General features: G+C 37.2%; 1 protein-coding gene across 3 annotated transcripts in view; it reads left to right on the top strand.

Moving 5' to 3' along the window:
• The window catches only part of LOC145977864 (homeobox protein caupolican-like), a 193,355-nt gene that overhangs the window by 87,961 nt on the left and 86,819 nt on the right, over positions 1 to 18,575 (top strand). For all 3 annotated transcript variants that reach the window (XM_083110190.1, XM_083110189.1, XM_083110191.1), the window contains exon 2: positions 10,952 to 11,236. In XM_083110190.1, coding sequence (XP_082966316.1) covers positions 10,952 to 11,236 — 285 coding nt within the window. The remainder of the gene's footprint in view (positions 1 to 10,951; positions 11,237 to 18,575) is intronic.

Below are 18,575 nucleotides of genomic sequence, written 5' to 3'. Positions count from 1 at the left end.
GTATCTCCCGCCCGCCCGCTTGCTTACAAGAACTGGCATCAATCATGGCTGCTCGAAGCCACACTACAACACTGTGACGTAGGTGAAACACGCTTATTGGCCAACAGGAAGCTGAAACATACACAGTCCAGTCAACACAAACTTAGCTTCCAAGTTCACTGCTCAGTTATGTTTCCCTCTAGTAATGTGATTTCTAACAGAAATACTTTCAACTAAAACTTTCTGTTATTTCAGAATGCCCATCGCCGCCATCTTTGGGTCACTCCTCGCCACATGCAAGAAAGATGAACAGCTTCAGATATGAAGCCAATATTTTCGATTTGGTGCAATATGGTTGGAACAAAGAGATAATATGCTAGATACCCGATTCGCTTGCTGCAGTAAAACCTAATGAAGCCAATCATAATTTTGTACGGCATCAACATAAATTGTGATTTATTATGAACATAAGTGTATAAATGTATTGAAAACATCATATAATGCTTCTGGTAATATGTCGTTATGTGACTTACAATATGTAACCGCAATTGTAGCTCAGAAATCACTTGCGTAAGTGAAGGCCTTCTTGCCGTACATAATGGCTGCCAGAATAGCTTCTCTGTTGATAAGTTTGTTATCTAGCACAGAGTATAAGACATCATTGGGAACAGTATTGAAAATCAGTCTGTGCTTTTCATGCAAATGGGAAGAAAGTACTTAGGTTAATGAGGACTACGATTTACGACACCACGTCAAGAAATGGGAAAACTAGAATGGTTTCTGTTTTGAAGGTACTTGTTTAATCGTATACCCCGTCAGTTTTTTTCTTCAGCTTGGGTTCACAGAAAACGAGAAGACAAGTTCCCTCTAGGTATTAATCTTGCCTTCTTATCTTAATACTTTTATTTTTTATTCTTGTGATACAGTTTATCTGGGGGCGACCAATGTCCCCCTCTTTCCAAGTGAGCTTGTATAATAACATACTGAAAAGGTGAATTCTGTTTGTAGTGGGAAATGATAAGGGAAAAGTAAACAATGCGTTTGTCAATTTGTCTGTTATGCAAAGAAAATTCCTGTTTTCTCAATTTTCTTGATATACGACCTTGACAAATCTTTTTTGAAACCGAAGTTCTTGGACAACCAGCTTTCCGTAAAGATTATACCGTGGGCTTAGTATTTGCTGTTTTTCTCAAAGTGCATTGTACATTGTTTACAGTTGTGCAGCTGTTCAACAACTTTTATGCATGGTTTTAACGTTTCAGAGGGCCATGGATTGCGATATTTGATGACAAAACTGGGAATGAACGCATTGGTTACGGATAGTCATTTGGAGACGAGATTAGTTGTGCGGTCTTGTCTAATTGAAACAATTAGAGCAAAGGCACAACATGTTGATGTAGAAGCGAGACGTTTTATGAGAAAGATTCAAGACTTGAGTTTCTATGTAAAATTCAGACTCTCTTATATTCAGGATTTCCACCTCAAAATATCGAAAATAATTTTGGATCATAACTTAATTTCATACGCATACATTTTCTTATCAAGATTAAATAAGCATAATACTTCAATGAAAGTATTAACAACAAAATTGTGTTTGCCACAGCAAATCTCGGAACCACATCTGGTTACAAGATTACAAATATGTGAAATTTAATTAGCAATGGAAGGAAGCCATTTAATATATGGATGCCATTTCAATAATCCTTGCACAAAATCGAGCACTTGTAGCTCTTTTTGTAGCTTAACTAAATGATTAAATTTTATGCATTTGAATATATTCTGTCGCGTAGTCATAATTGTACGGTGTGTATCAGACTTTATTTCAATATAGCTCGCAATCTGTATTTTGAAGATGGAACAACAGTCAAGCATTCTCCTTTCTTTTCGCCCAGAATAGCCAACTGTTCGGTGTTCACGAGCATGCAAATACCGAGCAGGCGAAAGCAGAAAGCAGATTAAAAGCTACTGCTTTTCACGTTACTGAACGAAACGCATGCTTGCTATGTTTTCACGAGAAGTGTGGAGCGAACACAATTCTCCACGAGTTGATATGACCAGCTGTGAATACGTGTACTGCAGAGGTGCCAGATCTTTGAGGCGACTGGCAAAAAACTTTGGCTGGCACGCCTGATAGCGTTCTTCTGAAGCATTCTTCTGGATCGACGTTATTTCACCAATTCTTGATGTGCAATTTCCAGTCGCATTCGAGAGTCTTTTTATAGCTTCTACTCCAGCTTGTGACGTATGTTCTCGCCAGCGTATGCAAACGTTAAATCGTGATGGCAGTAGAATCGACTTTACGCTGTACAGGTCGTTTTCCAGAGTTTATATTTAACGCGATGTTATTGGATATGAATGTTTGAACGCACACTCTGTGCTGGCTGTTCATGTGGACGTATTAAACTGTAGCTCGCGCTGCGTGAAACGATTTACGCTGGGAGTACACTTTATTTGATTTGCGAAGATTCGACATGTTTCTGGTGTTAGTTTTTACGGATTTGCCGTTGTACAGTATTGTCTGAATATTGAGATAGTAGGGATTGGGTGCTTTATTAACATGTTGTCCATTTCTTAAATTCAAAGGTTTCTTTGTTTAAGGAACTTATCAAAGTAATAAAATTCTTGCTGGTAGAAAGATTTGTGCCGTTCTAGTAGTTCTGCCTTTTGACATTTATGTCCAACGTCGGTCGAACTGCATCTTGCGAGAATGCTCTAAAGAAGCGAACTGGGACACTACTGAGGCGATTGTAAAGAACACGGTAAAGATAATACTCAAATTCTCCATCACCGTATATTCTTCTTCATCCTCTGTGTTTCTCACACTGCTAAAACAGGAGCAAAGGCTGTCTTGTCATCTGCCTGTTGCCATTATCGTTTCAGGTAACAAACGCGATGGAGGGCAATCTTTGCCATCGGCTGTACGTACAGTGGGATGCATAAGTATTACCAAGCAATTTTTTCCAAAAGATGTTCATGGAACCCAATGAAAAAATCAGCAATTGAAACAAAATCTGAAATAGGCTGCTGACAGCGTCTGCACCAGCATACGTAAAAAAAACTATTCCTTAAAACACGCAGGATGCAAGAGAAAAACTGATAAAAATGATCATGGACAATTTAGCAATACCTGTGCTTGTCACTGTACATATGACATAAATATTTATAGAAATGTGGGCGAGAAACACTAAGAAGAAGTTGATTGTTAACAGAATCTGTGCTATTTTCCCATTAAAATGTACAATTTAAAATTAACATTCGGATTGAAGACTCAAAAACATTTCTTGCAGTAAGACCAGCCAAGCTGGCAACAATTTCCATCCAATAGAAAGTAGCCCTTTAAGTAATTACTATGTGTTCCTTTTAGATATGCGCACGATGATATTTGCCATTAGCAGCTTCTGTTTGTGAAATCAGATCCTGCGATAACATGACAAATGTCGAAACCGTGTCATGTGTTTTTTTTTTTTTTTTTTTTTGGTGCGAAAGTCTCGGGCAGCCATTTGTATATTTGATGCGGATATAACAATAGGAAGGTGTTGCTGATAACCACTACAACAGATTGCTAGGATAAAATCGCGCAGAATTGTAGTACAATGTGTATCGCATAGCGTGATGTTGCTAATGCCCGCTGCTTGCAAACAACGCTGCCAGCGGAGTAAATTATGTGTGGGGTGGTTTTTGCTTGAGATATGGCTGCGAGAAATGAAGCTAAATGCGTTCGTAGGGGGCGTGCTAGTCGACGAACAATTTACCTGTCGCTGGGGATGAATCGGCCATCTTAGTTTCTCCTTCCGGCACCCTAATTCAACGCGCTATTCGCTGTTGTTGTGGCAAAGTGTAATTTCACCCGAGAAAAGGGGTGGAAAACTGACACAGCGGAAGCGGATGAACTAATGCAACATGTGTTTGTGTTCGCGGTGCGCTACCACAGACCCTATCGTTATTAGATCGTGTTCCTCAAATTAAATGTGTGTGTGTTTGCTATCGATTCTGCAGGCTAATCAAGCCTATGCTTCTATGTTTTATCTCGAACGTGGCAATCTTTACTATAATATGCAGGTTCGGTTCGATTGCGGTGTCGGATTGGCTGACAAGCAGTGAATACAAAATAATATATGATTTTTTCGCGTGCGTCTGCAGCCGTTGTTGTCAAACATATATTAAGCTTTTTGTAAGCAGCTGTATTCCCTCCCCCTCCGTCTTATATTTTGAGGGAAATACGCGTCACAGCTCAATTCGGTTTCCTCCCATTTTCAGTCTAATGATTTCGTGCATTACGTAACAGCTTTTTTCTGATTGGTTCTTCGGTTTTTCTCGTGTTCGAAAACTGTAGTTATATTTAATTGAAATGTTGCGTGCAACGTCTATTTTTTATTGATTTATTTCGTCATTATTTAAGTATCCTGTGTTTTTTTTATAAAAAGAGAAGTCTCAAATCAATTCATGTTTTTCAATTAACATTAATAATTATTTCTCCCGTAACATGTGTGTGATTGAAAGTTAATTCTGTGGCCGGTAGTTTGAAAGACAAGTTTTCTAATGATTGTACACTTTACAAAATAGAATTGCGCTCTTTATTGTGAATTGCCTAAACGGAATTCGATGTACAGTTTTTCTCGACTTTTTAGATTGTGACCATTTACTTCGCATACAAACAACTGTTCCGTTGTCTTCAAGATGACGGGTCAACACCAAGGCCTTGGTTTCAATCAAATTCTGTGATTGTTTACACAATTAGCGTAGCCGGATACCATACATAGATAGCAAATTACTTGGTCATTGTAACATTATACATTAAAAGCAGTAGTATATTTACAATTTCATTTTTTGTGACATTTTCTATGTCACGCGGTTGCAGTGCAGTTGTACAATGAGCTGCTAAGGTAATATGCAAATTGTCCATTGCTTTTTCCCCGTTAATTTGCGGCCTATGTTATTTGGTATCCCTTATTCATCCTCGCATTGCGGAAATCACAGAATAAGGGTGATGGACAATTTGCCTAACGTTATAGTTTCCGCCGGTTGTAACTAGAACATTTAAACGCCAATGTTTCCATGTAATATTCTCATATTGTTAGGTGATTGTGCCCCTTGCAATATGTCTCCATAGCATGAGACGAAGGCACAGAACACAATTATTTCTTTCGTTTTTACTTTGATGTTTCCGTAGGCACACAACTATGTCACACCGAGCGTTTATCCCATTTCCACATGTAATTATATTCGTGTAGAACGACATTAAGAACAAGCTAGCCCTTTCAATTTTAGACACGCGAAAACGCAAAGAGTAGTGGCTAAAGATGTGGAGATAAGGTTCTTCAACGTGAAACTTGATCCACGATGTTCACCCAAGATGCTTTTATTTTGCTGATCCATGTCTGGTTTACTTCTGTTATTTTTCTGTAAATCGTTAAGTTGCCCGCTTGGTTGCGTTCTTATCGAGTATCCATCAAGTCAGTCACGAAAATAAACTGCCTGTCATATTTTGTTTAGAGGGGCATGTAATAGCTTGTTTTTGAGCACGGTGGTACGGTAAATCAACGTGACGTCACATTGGCACACCAAAGTCAGCCAATTGTATTACGATTTGAAGTAAGATTCAAAGAGATATTTAACTTAACTGTATGATGCTTGTATGGTAACATTAACTAGTGCCACCTGGTGACAGGTTTCATTTTTTCATAAATCATGGCTCTGTTTATATATTGCAAGATAATGAAATATTGAATCAATCTGTTATTCAAGTACTTCGTGTCGTCATATTTTTATATATATATAAGCAGGTTTTCATCTAGAAATGTACTTCTCCATAACTGTCATAACAGATTGTTGGTCCATCGCCCGTGAATGTGCATTATATGATTGTCTCCATCGATGATAATGCCATCTGGTGACGACCGAAATGAAACTGTGCTCGTAATGTCTCGGTTGAGTCAATCTGTATTGTGGGGGTATTTTTAAGGATTAAATTTTTCGCTTAAAGGATTATTATTACTAAGAAAGAGCACTTTAAGTTGCGCGTATAGTATTAAGATTATGTTCAATAAGTCTTGTTTCCTTTATATTTTCATCCACAAACAAATGGCTTTGTAGGAAATAAAAATGAGCAATAAACGTGAATACGGCCAGGGCAGTTAATAGAAATAAGTCATGGAAGGGTTTGAAATTTATTTGAGCATTCGCGTGCAGAAACCATAAATTTATGTAACAGCAAAAACTATTTTCCATTCGTAGTTTCATTCGCGCTTTGTATTTATCACAAAACTTAATCTGCCAACGTTAGTGGTCTTCAAACTGATTGGTTGTGCTGTGAACGGTAAGACGTTGTTTGAAGTGTGCCAGTTTCTCTACGCAATGTTAAATTATGCACTATGCGCTTAGCGTGAATTTGATACAATTGCTCATAACGTAGCCTAACGAACACAAAAAAAAATCCATGAGTGGAAGTATATGTGTCGATGGTTGCTTGTTGCTAGTATTTGTAAACCTATTCTATTCTGTTCTGCGATTCACTTCATCGCTGATAATGCCATCTGGTGGTAGGAGCGAAGTACGGAACCATTTGAGGAAGTTGATTGGTCACTTCTAATTGGCACATTGTAGTTGGGTTGGAGAGACATCGTTGAGCATAGCACTGGTTGTAGGACAATAAATGAGACGATAGTGACAACATTATGACATTGCATTTTGTGTGTACCTCTTAAACCGTGATAGCAACAGTTTTGTTACAACTGAGTACCGTACGAGAATATCAGGAAATGCACTATGTTTAACAGGCTAACTTTATTGTTACAAACTTCCTCTTAGACGATTTTCCGGTATGTGCTCTCTACAATTGTCATTCTTTCTTGACACAGTCGAACCACAGGCATGCTTGGCAAATTGTTTTATTTGTGTAGCCGAGCTTCTGTAAGTGGAACGTACTCAAACACTGAATGCTTGAATCTTTGACACAAGGTGCTGTTTTCTCGAAGTCAAGTTCGTGTACGTCAAATTGTACATTTCGTGGAACATCGGTGCATGAAGTGATAATATTTCGTTATCATTTAGATCACAACAGGCATTCCATACTACTAGTTCTTCATTCAAAATAGGGCAATGGACAATTAATAATTTAATAAACAACGCAGCAAAAGAAACTGTTTCGTATCTTAATTCAATCTTATGTGTACCAAGTGAGTATAGCTACTGTGCTACAGGAAATAAGAATCTCCAACGTGAATCTTAGACTTAAATAGGCGATTTCCTTCGATACATTAACGAAATGTGTCTATTTTACCTCACCTTTCCTACCTATTTGTTGATCGCGGTCATGATGATTAATGATGAAATGGATGACACCCACGTGCATGCCTTACCCAGGATTCGAACTTGCAACCTCTGGTGCTGCAGAAATAAATATAATTTTGATGGCACAAAATGTATATAAGGGTTTGATAAATAGTTACAGAATGTAGACTTGTATGAAGCCACTTCTGAGAATTTCCCATTCATTTTTGTATCTTATTGCCTGATCGGTAAAGTTTGTAAACAAAAGATTTTTCTGGGATTCAAAAACTTCCATTGTTTCAATTTCAATTTTCAATCAGTGGACAAGAGCGTGGTACTGATCACGTGCATACAGATAGCTGCGCGGAATTTGTAGATCGCTTTTCGACTTAAAGTGAAATAAATAATAAAGTTAAACAAAAGTGAAATAAGCACATGTATGCATGTATTGTATAATACATACGCAATCTGTATACGCAAATAAGACTTCTAGTTTTTTTTATGTGTCATTGTAAACTGCTTTATTATCAGAGTTGTACAGTCCTGGGTTCGATTCCCGGTGAAGACTCACTGGTTCGGATCCCACTTTAAACTGTAGGTACAGTCCCCATTAGCCTATCTGTGCAAAAAGTGGACTTTAAATAACAACTCAACTCAAAGATTTGTACAATCGTTGACACTTCTGGGTTGTATTGATAACATTGAAAGTTAAATGAAGTTGTTACAACCCAGATGTGTCTGTGACTGTATGTGATGCATGGTACTTTTGAGATTCTTCTGTTACTGGTATCAATGGAAGTTTAGCATAGTGTTGTGAACCCACATGAACTGGACAACAGTTAATATGTCGACTTTGCTTCTGTCAATCATACGTACCGTTACACAGGTATTTTTTTAATTACTATGCGCGTCCAAACTGGGCGGTGCGCTTAAGCAAAACAGTGATTTAATGTGTTCTTAACATAGCGACGATTGTGTGAAGGAAGTCGCGACATATTGAAAAGAGCAGTGTTCGTATTGTTTACTCTTGTAAACACATGCACATGGGTGCTATTTCCGTGACTAGGATCCCGCTTTGAACGGGATTTATTGATTTGATTTGTTTTACTTCACTTCTCTGCCAATTGTGGCTAATCGCGAAGATGTGGATGAGTGATGATATGATGAAATTGATGAAGGGACATTCAGAGTAACAGTAACTGAAACTCGTTACTTTTTTAAGCCGACCTTTGTAGCGGAGTGGTTAGGATTCGAATCCCGGCCTGGGCATGGGTGTTTTTTGTGAGTGTCCCTACATCATCCTATCATCACTCATCCTTATCTTTGCTATTAGCTAACAAGTGGCAGAAAAGCGAAGTAAAATAAACCAAAACAATCGATCAATACTCAGCGATTCGTGTTGAAAAATGGCAGCAATAACATATTAGTCTGTGTTTATGCTAATTACATTAATCAGTTAATACATTTAGTTTGTAGTTCTAGAAAAGATGTGATTAGATTGTGTGTGAAATACATTAAGTGAAAGTATAAAATTGTCAAAACAATTACTTAAAGTTTGTTCACTGATACAAGTAGCCCTACCACAATAAAATATATAATGATTCTAATTGTAATGTCTTAGATTACAATAAGCTTTTGCACGTAAGGAAGCAATGAGAATGTTTTGGTTAGATCTGGAAATAATATAATGGTTATTCCACTCCAAAAGTAATTCTCGATCTCTCGTATCGAAACCTGAAATCTCGATAAACGTTTTATTTTTCAGTGAGTGCTAAAGATACCAGCTTAAGGCGAGATGATACAGTTACGCACCATGTGTGCATTTATTTGAATATCGTCGGAATGGGCAATGCTATACTGAAGAAAAACGTGGTGATACAAGAGAGTATGAAATTCTCCACATGTGGCAGGTCGAAACGTTTTTCAAAGTTGATAATTAAGCTACATACGACCTGTAAAAAATATGACGAATAAGTATTTTCGGAATCCCATGTATTCCTTATGGGGAATCAACTTCAACATCAAGTTACGGCTAATCAAATGGGAGTTTCGACTTTTCTGCTGGGCAATCACTTCTTCAAACTGCCCTCTTCCCGTTGATATAATTTTCTATTCCATCGGAAGTTTGATATTCCCAAGATAACAAATCAAAAAATACTCCCATAAGCCCAATGCATTTCTCCTTGCCTCCTGGCAGTGTTGCCAAACCTGATGCGCATGAAAGAGCTAAATTTCACCTTAAATGGAGTTAAAATTCACTTTCAAGGAGCTAGATTTACGAGGTGCTTCCTAGAGTACTGTTAGTGGTCAAAGGGGTGGGGCGCTGCTATTACCGTTAACTCTAAATTGATGGCAATTTATTATTAGTTTTCACCATCTAGATCCGGCGGCATCACCCATCTCATGGTCGTACGAAATCGAAAATAAAGGATCCCCTGATAACAATATTATGCCAATTTCACGTCAACACGGCGCTATAAAAAAGTAGCTGGGGATGTAAGAGCGGATGGGGCGACGCAGCCAATATAACAATATCACGTCACGTGCAAAATATATAATCATGGCAAAAGTTGGTCTATGCGGGCCGGAACCAGTGATGGTATCATAGTGAGGCAAGGGGGCGTGCACCCCAGTTCACAGGCAAGCGAGTGCACGAAAGAGCCAGATATGGCTCCAAGAGAGCTAAGTTGGCAACACTGACTCTGAGTGAAAAGCCGGGCGGATACTGTCCCGCATGTCCTTAAATCGGCGAATTGTATTTTTGTAACTAATTTATTTGTCTGCATGGAAAAAATAATAGCTTTTAATAAGACATGTAACTAGAAATAGATTTCGGAGGCGGGGTCCAAGCCAAGTGTCTCAGGAATAATAATAATGCTTAAAATAAATAATTATATTAAATTAAATAAATACTAATTAAAATGTATAAATTAAATTATTATTATTATACGAATAAGTAAGAAGACTGTATGTATAAGAATAGATAGATCAGCACGTATTCATTATCTACCTTACGTGTAGTTAAGATCGGCATAATTTGTATAAAAACAAATGCCCAGGCAAAGAATCTCAAATAGATGAAGAAATTAATATTCATTGAATAACAAAAAAGAATGTTAGATCCAGTTAAGGAAAGTTAAGTTCCTGATTAATATTTTATACGTATTATCATAAATATAGTGTGCAAGCATAAATCTTTGCTACTGTCTCAAGTCGAATGATCCCAATGTAATCCTTGTCTTGCAGTAAGTTCAGAGGAAATTAATAACCATCGATTATACAACAAATGCTAAACAAGAATATTTTCATTATTTTATTTCATTAGTTGGTAAGTCTTTCAGGGGAGGGGGTCAATATTAGGAGCGGAAAACATTTTTCGCTACTTTGGTGATAACATTCAGTACCAATATTATTTGGAGTCTTGAAAGGAACATAATTATACGTTAGTAATTATTGTCTACCAAACATATGCTCAAATACGCATGCAAAATTAATGTTTTACACCTGTAAGGGTTCTGGGCAGGTGCGAAAGTTGTCGCCAAACGTTCCATTTGGTCATCTGATAAGCTCAGTTGAAATGTCGGAGCAAGACTTCCACATAATCAGATTCTTCAAGAGAGTCATTTTAGAAAGTAACAGTAATTGTGTATTTTACTCATTCTTTTCAAAACGTTATTCTAATTCGCCATTTGGTTTCTTGCAGCTGTTGGTCGCTGGGCAGCCTACGACAACGCCGACCAGCGCAGGAGGGACAACGGCCACCTCATGTTGTGAGAACGGACGACCCATCATGACAGATCCCGTTTCCGGGCAGACCGTGTGCTCGTGTCAGTACGACTCGGCTCGGTTAGCTCTCTCGTCGTACCCCCGCCTCTCGACATCTGGCGTCGGTCTTGGGGGAGGGGTCTACGGGACCCCGTACCCCTCCACCGACCAGAACCCGTACCCCAGCATCGGAGTTGACAGTTCCGCTTTCTACTCGCCGCTGGTAAGTTTTTTCTAATATGTTTTCATAAAAAGTTCTGCTTAGAGTAAGCTATAGTAGTTATGACTTTAAAAAAAATCTATAAAGTTACCTTAAATTTTTTTAAAAATGCAGGGGAACATACTATACACAGAAGAAAAAAAAACTTTGTTTGCAGTAACCAAAGATTTTATTTTATATTTCTTATTTTGTGTCATTTTGACTAAGCGCCACGATGAGGATGAGTCATGGTATGATGAAATTGATGGAAACTCATGAAGAACACCCATCCCGGGTTTCGAACCCGGTACCGCTGGCGTCGTGGTGCGGTGTGCTAACCATTCCGCCACAGAGGTCTGCTACAGTAATCAAAGAATAGTTTCTCGTAAACTTCGTTTATGTATGTGACAACAAATAATTGTTCACTTTTACCAGAACCTAATTCTTTAGTAATAGTGCACATTTGCATAGTTACCAAAATTACCAAATTTATTAAAGACTAACTTCTTCTTTGTACGGTTACCAAAACGCTTAACCAAACGTGTGTTGGTGATTCAAACAAATTCGTGTTTTTCTGTGTAGGTATTGAAATTTCTTAATGTCACGAACTTGTGAAAGTACTTGATTAATTCGACATAACTGGATATTTGATGGCTTATATTATATACTAATGAAGCTAAGGGGTATAAAAAGCAATATACTTATTTTGTCTTATTACATGCAGCTGTCAGAGCCTCCCGAAGGCGCAGTGGTAGCGTCGTCGCCTTGTAATCAAGGGGTCCTGGGTTCGATTTCCGGTGGAGGCTCATAATGGTTCGGATTCTACTTTAAACTGTAGGTCCAGTCCCGATTAGCCTTACTGTGTATAAAGTGGACTTAAAACACCAACTCAATCCAATCCAATACATGCAGCAGTCTACAACGTTAAATATTTTTCTCTCCTCTGTCAATTGCGGCAAATGTCATAAGGCAACCGAGAAGGTAAATACAATTAAGAAACGTCAGAAATTATAAAAATGCAATGAAGAACTGAAAAGAATGTGCAAAAGATGACAAGTTAGCTCAAAAAGTATGCAAAATTTTAAAAAGAATATTTCTCTGGTAACTACATCAACCTCCGAGTCCTGATAAAGTAATAACAAAACAACTATTTTCCCTTGCATCTGACGGGCTTTTTATTACTATTTGAAGCGGTAAGAATAATCTACATAATAATTATAAATTATAATAAACATAATCTTCACCTTCTAATCATTGGCATTTTGCTGAAGAAATAACGGAATTTTGTACTCGGGAAAAGTGCTGTGTTGCAAATAAACTGAAAAATATCGTGTTCAGGAGCTTATTTTGCATCGGTTCTTGAGAAAATATGGTAGGAAAATGCATCTCGCATTGAAATTGCCTAATGAGCACTACGGTATGTAATCTTACATTTGATGCCACAATCAAAAGCGAAATATACATGTCCCTAGCAATATATTTCGAAATATTATTTTAATAGTCCCCCGAAGGCCGTACTTTGTTACCTAGGTTAAGGAACAACTTTTTACAAATTTTGCATTGTTATTTAATTACACATGCATATCTTCATACAAATCTTATAATCCGAAACATACTTTCTGATGATCTGGCTTCATGTGACGCTAATCTAACAAGAACTTAACTTGCTTCTTTTAGCTGCTAAGGAATCTCATTTTAATGCTACGTGATTTATTTTTATGTCAAAATGAACTTTCTTGACTCGTTCATTTTTTAAATACGGTAATTGTAACTTGTAAGTTAAGAGTTAGACATTCAAATGTTTTTTTTTTTTAAATAAAACTTTGTAATTTGCAGTCCCTAACCACAGAAAATGTGTTAACCTTTCCAATTCTAAAGCACTGGATGAACCCGAATACTAGGCCCGCCGCCATTTTGCCATCACTTTGATCAGTAATGAATTGCCGATCTTTTAAATTAGATGTCTGTGATTCTACCGTACATTTTACCAAGTAGATCTGTTTTAAGTGGAGAGTTTGTAGTTCATAAAAACCTGTTCACACAGACCATCTGATAGCCCTTGCATAATTAAATACTCTCTTGACCTGAATAGTACATGACTGTAGGAAAGTTTTTTTCAACATATTATACTACCAACGTTTTATTAACCGTCAATTTTAAATAAATTACTTATCGGCATAGTTGTGTGTGAAGGACATGTACGGCAACGACTTGAAATGTTGTAATGGCTGCTTCAGGTAATAAACTAAAGATACTGGCGTGTGATTTTTTTCAACATGGCTCCGAACGAATTGAGTTTAATATCTTTATGCATTGTTTAAAATCCATGCATGCATATTTATGCTCAGATAAATAAATCCTAGAATAAACAATATTTTCATTGCTTTTTCATGACTATGAAACGAGCATTCTAGTTGTATCTTTATCCAAGATGCTTATTGATATGTTCAGCGAAATTAAATTCACGGCCAACAATATTTTATTAGTATGTGGGAAGTTGCTACTATTTTTAGGAAAAAAGAAACAATTACATACGTGAGTGAATTGAAATCTTAACTATTTCTCTGTGAATTTCATGTGTTTGGGTCAAACAAAGCTACAATTGGTAGGAATACACAGTTCTATGTGCGTTCAATATATTATGTAAGAAGGAGGAAAAGAAAATTTGTTAACTTTATTTAGGAGGATATTTTTACAGTTTGTTGTTTTAAACAATGAATGTCACAGATAATCTTTTAGACAAAATCACAAGTGCGTTGTTGTAATTATCACGAAGAAAAATTAACATTGAAAAAGAAAGAGACCTGGCTACATTAGAATGACGTCATGTTTCCTGTTCCTGTAGATATTTGGTTGTCAATTTAACAAGTTTAGAAGATGTTTCGTTGGTGGAAATGAATGTTCCTGAAGATATCTATACTGTTTGTGAAACGTTGGATAATAAGGTATTTTTGTTGTGTATTACTTGAAGGTACGGTAAGTTTACTTTAAGTGAGAATATTCGCGTTGTAAGTTACCTCAAACTCTTCTTGCTTCTGAAAGAAAATCATTCAGTGCCGAAATGCTCATTTCCGTGTACTCTCGCTCGCTCACACACACACGCCAATTCAGTCACACAGCTCTCGATTTGCGTGTCAGTCCTAGAGGCATATCGACAACTCCACGTCAAAAGGCGAGACAGCCTGGACGAGTATTTTGTTTGTAAGGCAGCTGCTACGAGGTGTTTAAGCACACACACAGCTCACGGCTTGTGGTTGGTGGTAACTTGCGAACTGTGCAAGTTTTCAAAGGGGGGAAGACATACATAGATGTACGGATAGGAATAGGAAAATAAAGAGGCGCAAAACGAACACTTTGGTAGTTCCTTAAACCACCACGCGCGGCGCTAAACTTGTTATGGAAATGGAAAGACTTGAAGTCTAAAGATACCATCACCTGCTATTTTTCCGTTGCTTGTTCTTCCTGAAGGAAAATGTAGATTGTTATCGTTAATATTGCCTCATTTCTTAATATTTCGTCCAGCCAGATTAACTACAACGAAAATTAAAACACAAGATTAAAAGATTTACTTTTGCACCAGGTGGAAATATATGTACGAGATTTGTGAGAGACAGGGGAAAATTGTATGGATTGCTACGTCTTGTGAATTGCACGAGACCCCGGTTATACGTTGTGGCCATCATTTGTCAATAACTAGATATTTGGGAGTGTTCATACACGAACCTAATCACCATAACTAAAAATTTATTCTCCTCACTGTTGCGTTTCCTAATAATCTGTATCAGAATATTTTCTTAACGTGCCAGGTATAATGGAAATATATGTACCTTTCATGTTTCAATGTTGACACAGGGCCTCCATATTAGCGGTAGCCTAATAGTTAACGCTTTCACCTGGTAATAAAGAGATTACAAGGAGAGGGTAGCAAACATCGCAAATAGAATTTGCAAATATCAGAACTGACCTGAGATGTTATGGGAAAATATGGCAGAACTCGGAAGAGTATTAAAACCCAAAGCATGAAGAATTATTTTGCGAGTTTTTGAGTTTAATTTTAAAATTATTATACCGTCCAGGAAATCGCAGGAACCTATTTATAGTACGAAAAGAATAACAGCATTGCAAAATTAATTCTGCATCGATACTGAGAATATATGCAGCACACTCCAATGAGAAAAGAGTACCTCATGCATTATTTTAAGTTTTTATCTTTCAAGCTAACTTTAAAGTGAATCGGATTTATAAGAAAACACATTGAAGAGCTATGAAATTTGCCTTGGACAAACCTGTTTTTTTCCTTTCCAAGAGCAGAAGCCAGATGACACATTCAACGCTACACGTGGTAGAATAGATTAGAAAACCAAATGAGCAACTCTGAAGTTACGCTAGCTGGAATTAACATTCCTCTGCAACCAAACACAACGAAGTTCATATGAACAGTAATGGTGGCATAAATAAATGATTTTGTACGTCAGCGAACTGTATTAGAGAATAGTAATTATTTTGTTCAATATTTGCAGTTTGCAGAGATGCATGGGCTCGATCAACCATAGGTTACAGAATATCGGATTGATTTGGTTCCAGTTAACTAGTAAACCAAGACGGTCGTAAGAAATTATATAAGATTATTTCCTTATCTGGAAAAAGGCGCCATTTTTACTGAGGAATTAATTGTAATACATGTATTATTTCCATATGAGTAAAGTAATACACGAAGTCTGTTAAAGATATTATAACATAATTTTGTATTTAATACGAAAAACTAGACAGCCAGCGAGGCGTAGTGTTCGTAGATTCGAACCCTGTGTAGGGTATTTCATTGTGTTCGTCCCTTCATCTATGTATCCATCTTCATCGTCACGTTTGACCCAGAGAGGTGAAAAAGTGGCGTAATTTAACCAAAACTACGAATATTAGTACGTAAATTGTGTTGAGATATTGTACTTATTTTTACCTACATTTTTCTTCACATTTTTGCTGTTAAAAATTTTAACAGTTCTTTTAAGTTAATATTTTCTGATCTAGAGAATTTTACACCATTTTTAAGGCCACAAAACTTTGATAGAGATTTTGTTTGTAGATTGTGTAAAATTAAGATGTTACACTCTTGAATAATAGGATAGAGAATTTGTTTGTAGATTTGTAAACTTAAGATATTGCACTCTTGAATGATAGGATTGAGTGCACTCAATGCCCATGGGCATTATTGCCATTATATAATCCTTTGTTGATAAATATTTAATGCGATTTAAAGTATGAATGAATGTAAGATATTACGAGCTATTGCACTTGAGTGCACACAGTCTTTATACACATGACACTTTTTGAAGGATTTCAAGTCGACGGATGAAAGACTAACGTTGTGTGTCGCATTTCCGTTACCAGGACTTGAAATTAATTTATAGCTGGTTTAGTCTCTTGATTTTCACAGACGATGAGCATGTCTGAAAATACTGGGAGATATAATTTCCTTTGGATTCTGGGTAAAGCAATGAACTGGGTTTGCTACGTAAGGTCTTGCCTGAAACTTAACAAGTTGAACTACCAGACAACTTGCTTGCTACATGGTATATTTGCCTTTTGTTATATATATTTCTCATTTGATACGTTCATAATTCTAGACAAGACCACAGATTAGATAAAATTCGAAACCTTACCCAAAGCACCGCAAAAGATTCGTCAGGTACGTTGCTGGCAACCCTACATTTTGTAGCAGTTGCAGTCTAGTTGCTGTTTCATAGGTGAAGAAATCACAGAGAATAAGTTGTGGTAGAAAAAGAAAATCCTTGCCTACTTGTGGATCATGCAAGTTAAATTAAGTATAGGAATTATTACGGATATATTTAGCAATCTGAACCTTCTAAAACACACTCAAGTAGGTCTTGATATTTATATGATAAGTGCCTGTTGTACACGATCTTATACATTATTAACAATCCCCACTGGCCATGTCTAAGGAACGTATTTGCTTTTACACAATTATACGAACATTTATAGGCAATTTGAGCAAGTAGAAATCATTACTAACCAAGTCACACAAGTTAGATGCCGCTGAGATATCAATTCTTATGTAAAACAATCAGTTATGACAACGTTTTGCTCGAGGTCGAAAGAAGGGATGGTTAACTTCGTTGAGTAATTCAGTAGCAACGTTGATTCTATGCCTCCAGGAGCCATCCGCATTTTGTGTCGCATTAGCTTCCCCAGAACTGGTTCATCTGCTACGTGCAAACTATCATCATTACTCCACCTAATATGACGTAATTGCATGCTACTCTTTTGTTTTTTTACCCTTCGTCATGTCCTCCAGGCATAGTAGTTAGGTACAACCGCTTGATGTAAAGTTGATTTTCTATATGGCAAGCAATTTGTGCTATTATGAATAAGATTATGCTAATTAGTCCGGGAAGAGAGATAAGATTTCCTCGGTTTTGGTGCCCAACTGACATGATTTAAACACAACCTAACCTATTATTTTCGAAACATGATTGTTGAAAGAGCACCGATTCTGCCGGGGGTAGTATGGTAGCCCGCATTTAAGCATAAATTTATTACAAAACAATGTAATGAAATGTGTCTACAGGCAAAACAAGCATAACAAGAGTCTTGATCGACCGTCGTTGAACCGTCTTTATGAGCATGAATTTACATGCACCGAAACTCACTGAAGTTCACAACTTGACAGTAAAATTAAGTCGATGTTACTGATAAGTTCTTTTTCGTGTGATGTTCAACTACTTCACGCGTGCGGTCAACAAACCTCCTTTTGCACAAACTCCATGGTGGCAGTTTCAGGCACTACTCTGGTTTCAATAACAATAGCCTTACGAACGACCACTAATATACTTTTACACATTCTGTGTGGAAGGGCGACGGCTTGACATGAACTGAACAAGTTGCTTCTTTCTTGTGTTGTCTTGTGACGTTGTAAATGCAGGGGAGGACGTGGAATTAATCTCCCAAGCACAAAATGTCCACGTTTAGAGAAATGTGCTGGGTCAAACTGTAAGGTAAACCTCCACACCAACTCCTACGCAGTTTCCTTCCGTGAATGAAATTGAAAGAGAGAGCCCCACAAGAGTGCATGTAAATTGACGCTGAAATCCTCGACTGTAACAAAAGAGCATCATTTTGATGAACAGTTGCGCGACAAAAGTTTATTCTTTATGTTTAACAATATCCAAACAGGATTTCAAATATTGTATTGGCGTAAATGCGTCGATTTTCTACCTCATTGTGACGTGCGACGGTGATAAAAGTATCCGAAAGGTTCAAGCGTGAGGGTCAACTTGCATACTTTGTTTGGCAGGACTTCGCATTCAATTTTCCCAAACAAAAGACGGTCGATTTCCAGAATTTCGTC

Source organism: Lepisma saccharinum, chromosome 23 (genome assembly GCF_977018435.1).
Source record: "Lepisma saccharinum chromosome 23, izLepSacc3.1, whole genome shotgun sequence".
Lineage (NCBI taxonomy): Eukaryota > Metazoa > Arthropoda > Insecta > Zygentoma > Lepismatidae > Lepisma > Lepisma saccharinum.
The sequence above is the reverse complement of the archived record's forward strand: the minus strand, read 5'-3'. Positions and strand labels throughout refer to the sequence as shown.